The following is an 11,541-nucleotide window of genomic DNA, read 5'->3' on the forward strand; positions in this document are numbered from 1 at the left end:
TTTTTTTTTTTTTTTTTTTTTTTTTTTTTTTTTTTGAGGAAGGCTCTCACTATGTAGTTTAGGCTAGTTGAATTCACTATGTAGCCCAGGGTGGCTTCAATGGTGGTGATCCTCCCGTCTCAGCCTCCCAGGGATGGGATTCCAGGTGGGTGCACCACAGGTATTTTCACTCAGGTTAAACTGCGCTTTCCTTCCTAAGATCCGTTATTTACTGTCAGGCCTGATACAGGCTCCTATAGACAGAGTGTTTCCTTTAGAACATGAAACATGAGCTCTGAAACACTCTTACCCACACTCTGCAGGAGACAGTTTACTTACAACTGGGATGTTTTATGAGAACAGTGATGTTTTCAGAGAAGGCATCAAACTTGCATCTTCTCAAGTGATTTCAGTGTGGAACTAATGAAAGGAAACCCCAGACCAGAAAACCTTAAGTCTATGCTGGGTGTTTTTCTGGTCACCCTCTCCTTTGTTCACAAAAATCTACACACTTTGAGATGTGCACTTTACAAACAGCCAACTTCCAAAGGTTCTTGGGATTATCAAAACAATGACCTCCAGGGCAGAAATTGACTCCTATATAAAATAATATCCCTTATGGTCACAAAAAGAGACAGCAGACATAACAGGATTCTCAAACAAAACTGAAATCATTAATTTAAAAAATGGACACAACAGTTTTCCCAAGAATGAGAAGAATGATTCTTTCAAACAAATAAAACAAACCAATAATATCTGAAAAAAAAAAAAAACACAAGCTTCCCAAGAATGTTCTAACTCTGTAATGTCTAACAACTAAAATCAGTTTTCAGTATTAAAATGGACCAATGTCTCTTCTACTTAAGGCCTGATTAGTCACTCTACAAGAAACGGAAAAAAGTAAAGAAGCTAAAAAACTATAAAACTCCTCTATTTGTCACTGTCCAATTATAAATATGACCACACACCATCCAGTGATACAAAATTCTAGAAACTTTACAAAATTCCTTTTTAAAATTTATTTTTTGTTATCAAAGAGAATGTCCAGAAACACTGAGTACTAAAGAATTTGTTCATGGCATTATTTTACAAAAGTCCCTAGTAGAGAGTGAATTATTTTATTTTCTGATGTATCCTTCATTTATTAATGATGAGGTGGGAGAACTGATGCAATTACTTAAAAAAAAAAAAAAAAAAGCAGACAATCCGATAAAGGAAAAACCATCCATTCGCATTTTGAATCTGTTGACTGGGGTGAATTCAGTGGTCACAACACCACCACTGGTAAGAATCTGCTTCCCCACAGCAGGGAACTGGTTCGGTCTTCTCAGTAAGTCACGTAGGTCTCTCAGATATAGGCACCATGTTTGAGATCTCACACAAAATGTCTGTGTCACTTAAATTACACAATGTGGCAGTGTTTGGTTCATGGGGACATAATATTTAAAGAAAGGGCAAAGTAGAAAACAATCTGCTTGCATGTTACGTGTGAGTACATTACTGTACTATGCATGGGTTTGAGGGCATCGTAGCTCTTGTTAAAGAGGAACGCCACCAATAAAGTATCTGTCGGTTCCCAGTTGTCACTGTTAGGTCAGGGCCTTCTTCATCTACTGGTTGACTGAAATGGTTCAAACTGTGTTTGGCTGTTCATCTCTTCTACCTGAGTTTTATTTCTCAGCCTCAGGATATGTGGGGTACTTCACTGTTTCTATTTTCTCTCGAACTTTGTAGGAGGGATATAAGCCTGTTCTTCCCAGTTTTCTGTTGACACCTTTTGAATAGCCATCCCAGTGATTTCCAGCCACACCAATGATATCGCCAGGTTCCATGGGGATTTCCTCTTCAGTTCGAGGTTGGTGAGGATAAATAGCAATCTGGTTGTGGGCATTCTGACCCCCAAAATAGTAGATGTCATCTAAAGAATGAAAGTTTGCAGAGGCATCAGGATGCAGTGTTTGCATGATTTCATAAGCCACTCGGCAGACCTTGGGAAAGAGCAGAAAAAGTTTGTTAGTATTGCATATAAATCACTTCCTCATAGCTACCTGAAAGCCCTTGCCCCAAATCATACTCTAAAACTCAAGAGGCCAAGAAACAGTGGCTTCTGGTTATAAGCTTTCAATTCATTTGCTGTCGTATAGTAGTATTAGTTCTTCTTAACCTTTGTGCTTCTGTCTTTTTAAAAAAACATATGAACCCAAAGGATTATTACAATTAAGATGAGGGGTATATATACATATAAATATCATACTGGGAACTGAACTCATTTGCCAGGCAGGCTGTACCGCTGAGCTACATACCAGCTCTTATATATTGTGAAAAGGAATTTTAAGTATCAAATCAATTAATTTCACTTTCCCTTAGCTCAATAAGAAAAAGTTTTGAACTAATAGTGTTCAGACAAGATATCATGTCTGCATCTTGTACTATGAATAACTTCTACAAAGGCAACAATATGCAATGTATTAATTCTTTTAACTGTCCTACTAACCTGTTTTGAAACTCTCTCATTGCTACTTCTTTCTCAATAAAATTATTTTTTAAAGAATAACTGCGGTAAATATTAAGGGTGATAAAGTCATCCAGCCTGAACATTGTGACACAAAAATGAATTCATGCTCTGAAGAATTTAAGATTTAGGATCAGGACTGCAAATTTTACTATAAGCACTGCTCTGTTTCTTTCATCCACTGTTAAAGACCTGTTCTTTCCTGCTGATTCACAACTTGGTCTAATAACCTTTCCTGATTGGGATGTACGTAATTTGACAATGAACTTGCACTGGCAATTAAGAAAAAACATAGCCACCATTTCTGTTCTAAAGAGTTTAAGTATGCACTGTAAATAGCTGCACACTGGGACTGATAAGCATGGCTAGCCTTTGGATAAATGCATCTGACTGGGGTAATTTTAAGGTGTTATGGTTTGTGTCTAGGTGTCCCCTCAAAGCCTCAAGCAGTCATACAGCAGCCTTGTAGAGTTTGTGATTAACTCATGATCCACTGGGATTATGGGTGTGAGTGAGTGCTGCTGGGATTACAGGTGTGAGTACTACACCCAGCCTGGGGCAGATAGCCTGAGAGCAATTTAAGGGAGACAGAGTTGCTCTCTGTTGCCATTTTGCAACTACTCTTCCCTTCTGCTTTTGCTCTCTATTGTTCCCATGAAAGTTTGCTCTCTACCATGTGCCACTCTGCCTTGGAGCCAGCTGAGTGTGGACTGAAACCTACACTGACTGTGAGCTAAATAAACCTTTCCTTCCTTCATTTTGGGTATTGGGTATTTGTCCCAGCAACAAGAGAAGAGTAACTGAGACGTAAGGCTACTTAAAAGATTCCTCTGTCCGAAGTTTATCTTCCTTGCCCACTAAATGACAAGTGAAAGTCTATAAATTCACTTTCATTGTTTCAGCTTAATGCTTCATAATAAAGTTAAATTGTAACTATCTCCACAAAGAAATAATGTTTTAAGCAATTAAAAAACAAATTCAGCATGATGTAAATGGATTTAAGAACCTTTTCTAAGAATAGGTGACAACATAGCTCAGCAGTCTAAGCCCCTGCCCGGCAAGTGCAAACACTGGGTTCAGTCCCCAGCACCACATGCTGTGTGAGCTGCACAGTGGGACGCTGTACCAAATACATGAATTTAAATTTAAAAAAATAAAAAATTCATTATTATTTTGCATAGGCAAATCTTCTTTCATACATCCTGAACCGAGAACACAACTCAGGTTAAATTTTCCTAAATCTTCAGTTGTGGTCATCTCAGTGAAAAACTGAATGCAACCCTCATCCCCACTCTGTGCTTCAGGTGCTAAGACTGGGCAGTGGTAGTGGTGTCTACAACTTCTGAAGACTCTAGATTAAGATGTAATACTCATACATGCAATTTTTGTAACATCAAGCCTTCCATTTTTCTCCCTAGCATGGACTTTCATTGTTCTTGTATTGTCTACAGTGGCAAATAGTCACTAGATCACTTCTTTCTCGTTGTTGCCATATACTATATAATTCTTCAAAGATAGTATACAGAAGACAAAGTTTACACAGTAAGACAATTTAAGGACTGTTGAGGCACTAAATGGATATTAAACTTGTTATATTAATCATCTCCTAGAATGTGAGGCTATCATCAAGGCAAGTTTGTTTTATTCTGAGATTTGGTTCACAATATTTTATCTTCTGTTGGTCTTCTGGATATATGGCTTCTCCTAGTTTCTAGCATGCTTATAGCATATATAAAAAGTATGAAGATTAATTGTCCTAGAGTCAACACATGGATGAGAAGTGACTGAAAATTGAAGATTCTTTTCCATCAACCCCTCTCAAAATACTCTTCACTTGGAACACACATCCCATCATTCTCACCACTTCCTGAAGCAGTTCTGGAAGTCCTCTTTTGCGAGTACAGTGTCTTTAGTTGTGCTGTCATAGCTGCATTGATATCCCAAATTGGTTAAAAATGTTTACCTTTCACAGTCAGTTTGATTTCGGGGAAAAGCGGAGGTTGTAAGATTCCCTCCAGCTCAATAAATGAGGTTGATGAGAACACACGGTGATGATTTTAGGGTTAGGCAGGGGTAGCACATATAAAAGCAGAGAGTATGTTTGATGCATTGCTAAACACTGCTCTTGAGGGTTTATATGTAATGATTTTTTAGTCATCACAAACAAAAAGCCTCAACTATGCTGCAAGTACTATTATTATTACTATTTTTAAAAAATGAAACATCAATAGTTAGAATTTGTTTAATGTCTCACAGCCACTCTGTGTGTGGTCACTCTTGTTCTCTGCCAGTGAAGTTGATGGCTTTGGTCCTAACTGTGGCCTTTTATGATATCCTAGTTCTGCTGGGGCATTTAAAATACGATTCTGTAAAGAAGTTTCATTGACTGATTGACTGACTGATTGACTGTACTGGGGAATTGAACTTGGGACTTTATGCTTGCCAGGCAGGCGATTATGCCACTAACTGTATTGCTGGCCCTAAAAAATGGTTCTGACATAGGTTTATGGCGAGGGAACCTCAACAATCCAACAACCAATTTCATTCTCACTGCTTCAGGAAATGGTGAGAATGATGGGATGTGTGTTCCAAGTGAAGAGTATTTTGAGAGGGGTTGATGGAAAAGAATCTTTAATTTTCAGTCACTTCTCATCCGTGTGTTGACTCTAGGACAATTAATCTTCATACTTTTTATATATGCTATAAGCATTCTAGAAACTAGGAGAAGCCATATATCCAGAAGACCAACAAACAATAAAATATTGTGAACCAAATCTTAGAATAAAGTATTAAACTGCACTAAATATCTCTTTCTTAAAAATATTTGCAAAAAATACTGAGGTGCAAGTGAAGCCCAGAGATTGGCTATGGAGCATGCAGTCACTCAAGCCATAGATGGCGGCGAAGGACTTCTCCGATAATACAGACAACACACAGCGGGACATGTGTCCTAGGTTGGCTACCGCTAAAATAAGACACGATATGGGGCGGTCACAGTTGGCAAATGCGCTCCGTACACACGCACGCGCACGCGCGCACACACACACACACACACACACACACGACACTTTTTACTGTGACACTTTTATTCTAAGCAGTAACATTAAATATTTTAGGTATTCGGTTTTATATTGAGGTATAAAATATTACCTTGGATCAAATGAGGAGAAATTATTTTGGGTGAACTCTGACTGGCAAGGGTTTTCAGGAATAATATAGTACATACATGAGAATCTCATTCCTTTGGGTACAAAAAGTTTTTGTAGCCACAAGTTTTCTTCATATGAACTGCTCCCCTGAAGGTCCTAACACACTGAGACTGATTTTATGCATAAAACATCAAAGCATGGACAAACTTCTATCATCATAAAATGACAGAGGTCCTGACTTCTGAGTCAAAATCAGAGTTATGAAGCCCAAAAATTTTGAAGTATATATTTAAAGGAAAAGAGCAGCACCTGAGTGTGGTGGTGTAGGCCTGTATTCCCAGCTACTTAGGAAACTGAAGCAGGAAAAGCACAAGCTTAATGCTAGCTTTGTAACCTATTAAGACCTCGTTATATATCTCGCTATGACCTTTGTTACATATACATACATTATTTAGAGTTTTATGGTCAGAATAATGGTTCTCAACTAAGGTGATTTTTGTCTTTAGGAAGGTTTTGCTGATGTCTAGAGATGTTTTTAGTTGCTACAACTTGAGTTGGAAGATGTTACTGGCTAAGGATGAGACACCCTACAACACAGAGTCCAGGTACTTACAACAAAGAATCATATGGCCCCAAATGCCGTGGTGCCTATGTTAAGAAACTCTGGACTGGAACAGATTTTAGACAAGCCTAAAATCTAGACCTATGGGGAAGATGGTACATCTGGGAAAGTAACTCAGTTCACTCATTTTATATACCTGTTCAGGTATGTGTGGAGGCGTTTAACTGACTATGCAGATCTATTGATCATGTAGGTACACAGTTAGGAGTCTGAGAACCTAGTTGGGAGGGCCCAGGTCTTTGGATACCCCTGACTATCCCACCACTACCACTACAAAAAAGGAAAAAAAGTTTCTCAAAGACAGGTTCTTCACCCCAATTAGTGAGAAACATCAACAGTGAATCCCTTCCTAGGAACTTGAAGGCAAGGAAGTTTTTTGTTCCAATTAGCACTTGGTTATGTGACTCCTATTCTATACAGCTGTCGTTAGGTATTAAGTTATATTCTTATTCCCTCCAAAAGAAACCCATATATGTATGGGTTTCTGGGCACATTGCTGACAACCTCAGCATTCTCCCATTGTGACAACACACTGTCATTTAATAAAAAAAGCTTTCTGTTTCCTTTTCTCTCTGAAACATATTCTTCTGGAAATAATGTGGTTTTCTTCATCATGTTTTTGTGCTTCCCCTCAGCATTTAAACATGTATTTATCTTATATTAATTTATGTTTTTGGTAATTATTCTCTAGTTTCGTGCACGCATTTTGATTGATTAATCTCCTCTTATCCTAATGTAACTTGGAGTGCAAATAGCTGCTGTTTAATGAACTGTACTGGGTGATATGTTGTGTCAACTTGAGAAGTTTAGAAGTTTAATTAAGTGACATCAGCAGAGAGCCAGGGTTCTTACTTTGTAAACATCCTCATCCTGTGCAAGAGGAAGGCATGGACATTGTGTGAGTTCTACACCCACAGCCCAGGGTAGCTTGTTCATAGTATAAGAAGAGGAGAGAGGCTGGCCATAAACCTCAGCTGCTACCTTTTTTTTTGTTGTTGTTGTTGTTTTTTGCTGTCAAAAACTGCTGCTCTCTGCCATGTGCTATTCTGCTTGGAGCCAGCCAAATATAGACTAAAACCTCCACAAACTGTGAGCTAAATAAACTTTTCCTTTCTTAATTTTGAGTGTTGGGTATTTTGTCTCAGCAATAAATAAAAAATAACTGAGAAAGAACTTGGTACCACAGGAGTGGGGTTGTTGCTGTGACTATACCTAACAAGGTGGATTATGAGCTTTTGGGAATGGCTTACGGGAAGAGATAGAAAAAGTTAAGAGATGTTGCCTACTAGTGAAGAGCTGAAATGCCTTTGGCTCTTCTGTATGGGAGATTCTGGTCAAAGCTCAGAAGTCTAGAATACTGATAGAAAGCCTGCCTGTAAAGACCAGGTTGGGGAGGTTTCTTCTGGAAAGAAGGACTGCATTGGTTGTTGAACTGTGGATGATTTGTGTTATGTCTTGGCAGAAAGTTTGTCTACATTTTGCTCCTGTCCAGAGACTTTGCCTGAGACTGAGGTTAAATGCAGTGGATTAGTTAATCTTGCAGAGGAAATCTTATGGCAGTCAAATGTTGAGGCAGTGGCATGGCTATTGTTGGGGGCTTTTAGTCAGATATATAGTGAGAGTCAAACAAAAGCAAAAGCAAAAACAAAAACCAGCCCAGCAGGATGATTTAAAATGTGTGTTTAGCCAGAGAAAAAACACTAAGAATGCTGTAGCCTACAAAGATAGAGCTGAGATCTCCACTGCCCAGGAAAAACAACAAAATAAAAAGACGTCCTGAAGGCATCACAAGAGATGGCAGATTCTCCCCCTTTGTAACCTCAAAATCATAAGGGAGAGACCTTGCTTTTAAAAAAACAAAAACAAAAACAAAGCTGCAGAGCCCCATGTTCCAAAACAGAGGCAGCAGCCATAACAGATTCCAAAATGGCGCTGACATAAAAAAATTTGTTCCTCGAAATTAGGGTCAGTGTGCTGAGCAATCCAGGTACTTGACCCCTATAACTGAAAAGAAATAAGCCTGCTTACTACTCCAGCTGGCAGCAGCCCTTGACACCATCCATGTAGTGTTAGTTTTAGGCACATTCAAAATACAGGAGTTCTAAGGTTAAAAAGGCTTCCACCTACATTTCAAAGGCCTGGGAGGCCAGGCAGAATGCCCCTAAGAGGTAGTGTGTAAAGCTCTGAGTCAGAAGCCTATTCAGTGGAAACTTCGAAAGTCGGAAAAAGCCAGGAATGTGGATTGTCTAAGGAAAACTGCAAGGAAGGAGTAAAGCTGGCCTAGGACAAAAGCTATGGGAGCTACCAGCAGAAGTGCCATGGATGGAGCCATGTAAGGCTTTTGGAGCTCATAATTCCTTATAGATTGCTTCGGATGTTCTACATGGAACTATAGGACTTAATGTTCACCCTTCTGGATTTTGGACTTGTTTTGGTTCCAATGGTTTGTATCCTGCTGTGTATACCTTTTGGAATGGTAATTTTTATCTTGGGCCTTTAAATGTTGGAAATGTTTAACTTTTCATTTGTACAGGGGCTCAAAGCTAAGAGTTCGCCTTAGACCTTGGAGGAGACTTGAGACTTTTGGACTTTTCAGCAATGATGAAACTGTTAGGACTTTGACAACTCTTAGAGATGGATTAAAATGCCTATTGCATAAAGGGAAGTGCATGAATCTTTGTGGGGGGGTGCCCAGGGGCAAAATATCATGGTTCTAATGTAATACAATGTTCAAGTAGTAAAATATAAGCATGTCTAAGTACCTGGAAACTGGTTTAAGGAAATGTCTGGTTACCAAGTTGACAAGGGGTGGATTGTACTGGTTGATACATTGGGTCAATTTGAGAAATTTAGAAGTTTAACTAAGTGACTCATCAGAAAGCCAGGATTCTTAGTTCATAAACATCTTCATCCTGTGCAAGAGGAAGATGGACATTGTATGATTTGTACACCCCCAACCCCAGAGTAGCTTGTTTGTAATATAAGGAGGGGAGAGAGGCTGGCCAGAAGCCACAGCTGCTGCTTTTATTTTTATCATGAACTGCTGCTCTCTGCCACATGCCATTCTGCCTGGGAGCCAGCCAAATATAGACTAAAACCTCCACAAACTGTGAGCTAAATAAACCTTTCCTTCCTTAATTTTTGCTGTCAGGTATTTTGTCCCAGCAACAACAACAAAAAAATAACTGAAGCATGAACTAAACAATGATATATGCCTAAGTGAGAAAAGAGAACAAAGTTGATAACGTTATATGGGTACTCCACAGGTCACATAATGCTGACTGGATCACTTATAGAACATACACTAAATCTGTAACCAGTAGCTACATGCAACAATTAAACTCAAAGAATGTATGATTATTGTATCAAACTTAACATACAACTTCCTGCTTAGACTTGAAAATGAATTACATTTACTCTTTCTTCTTTAAGGCAATCAAGTGAAGCAGAATGCTTGACACTGAGGTCTGCCAGTGTGCTGATGTGTTGAAATGAATGGGCTCTGGTTCCACACTGACTGTAGGCAAAATAAAAAAGTAGTAAGTGTGCTTAGTTACTCACTGTTTCTGTTAAAGGCTGTGAACAAGTATGCTGAACAAGTCCACCAAGCAGCTCTGCAAACAGCTAAGTATTCAAAGTGCTCAGACAGTTATGGAATCTCCATTCTCTCATAAAAGGTATCACTATAAGTATTAGGAAAATTTACCTAGTCATGATAACTAAAACTAAAAACACAGATGCACATATAATACTTGTCTTAATGTCAACAGAACCAAAAAGTATTGATCATTTAAATGTCCTCTAACACCACTTACCTGGGATGAAAAAGTGCACACAAGGAAGTCTGCCTGGGACAGAAAATGTATATCCAGGATCACACCCCGAAGGGAATTTTCTGTGTACCGATTGTGCAGTCCAGCTGACCAAGAGATGGAGTTATCACTAATAAATTCATAACTGGGATACCTGAGAAAAAATAAATTTATGCATGGTCACTGCAATCATGATCTGTCCTACTGGGAAACTTGTTCTTCAATCAAGAGCGCCTCTGTAGCAGTAAGAAGAGCTTCGATTATGGCATTCAAGAGAATATAGTAGCTTCTGAGGGGTCTTTGACCAATCAATGGGTAGAAACCATCTGATATGTCCTATACATTACATATTATTGGTATAACATATAGGACAAAATCAAAATATCCTTTATCAATTCATGGAAGAGTTAAAAACTTAAGGCTCTTAATTCTGTTTGCAATGAATACCCCTAAGAGTTTATTCAAGCTGTTTTTATATTTGATTACTGAATTCTTCCTTTACAATGTAAATATCATGATAAAATTCCATTTAAATTTTTAATTTATAATTTGTAATAACTCAGATTTTGGTTGAACTTTGTAAATGTCTTCACTGACATCACAAATTAATGATACAAGGAGATTATGGGATGGATATTTTAAAAATTGGTGAAAGCCAACTGTCTGCCTCCCATCCTTCCTGAAGAAACATCTGCTTTTAACCAGTAACAATAATGGAAAGCCATTCTCATGAATCTATGAAGCAAATTCCTTGTAGATGCCCACCAAGTAGTATGTTGGTAGTTTTATTTGATAAAGGATAAATGTTTAATATTAAAACAGATTGTCTTTAAGAAGCACCACATGGGCTGGTCAGATAGCGCAGTGGATTATGCAGGGACTAGGGTTGGATCCTTGGTGTGCCATGCTGGCCATGTCCTGGGGGCGCGCTCAGATGGTAACTGAGACTGGACCTGGTGGCACATGCCTGTAATCCCAGCACTTGGGAGGCTGAAAACAGAAGGAGCACTATGAGTCCGATCTGTGTAGTGAGACCCTGTAGACTCTGCACTGAATACAATAAAAAAACAAACAAACAAGAAGGGGGAGAGCTTCCGGCTACCCTGCGCCGGCGGGACAAACTACTCCTCCCAGTCCAGGCGCAGTGTGGGTGAGACACTCTTCCACCCCCTTGGAACGCCCCCCACCACTCCGCAGCAACTTCCCCACCCCACCCGCTGAGTAGGAATTTCTGCCGCATTCCGGGAACCCCCAGACCCAGTCCTAGCCCAGGCCTGGGGATAGTGTGGGAGAGCTGCCTCCCCCCCGCTACTCCACCTTGTCTCCTCCAGGCTCAACTAAGGCCTGGCATACATGCCTGGGGTGCAACCCTGCAGCTGCAATCCCTGAAGAGAGTGTAGAGGATAGAACCACCCAGCTAGTCCAGGAGCAGAACATCTTGCCACAGGGGCACAACAGGTTCACCCT

General features: G+C 39.4%; 1 protein-coding gene across 6 annotated transcripts in view; it reads right to left on the reverse strand.

The window, feature by feature from the left end:
* Nucleotides 1-828: 828 nt before the first annotated feature.
* Nucleotides 829-11,541, reverse strand: part of Fut8 (fucosyltransferase 8) — a 485,432-nt gene continuing 474,719 nt past the window's right edge. For 4 of the 6 annotated variants that reach the window (XM_004624778.2, XM_023702814.1, XM_023702817.1 and 1 more), the window contains 2 exons: nt 10,078-10,228; nt 832-1,967 (listed from right to left, as the gene is read on the reverse strand). In XM_004624778.2, the coding sequence (XP_004624835.1) occupies nt 1,650-1,967; nt 10,078-10,228 (469 nt within the window). In that variant the 3' untranslated portion in view covers nt 832-1,649. Of the gene's footprint in view, nt 1,968-8,195; nt 8,267-10,077; nt 10,229-11,541 lie in introns of those variants that run through there. The other 2 variants (XM_023702829.1, XM_023702832.1) reach the window with 2 other exon arrangements.

Source organism: Octodon degus, unplaced genomic scaffold (assembly GCF_000260255.1).
Source record: "Octodon degus isolate 3935 unplaced genomic scaffold, OctDeg1.0 scaffold00007, whole genome shotgun sequence".
Lineage (NCBI taxonomy): Eukaryota > Metazoa > Chordata > Mammalia > Rodentia > Octodontidae > Octodon > Octodon degus.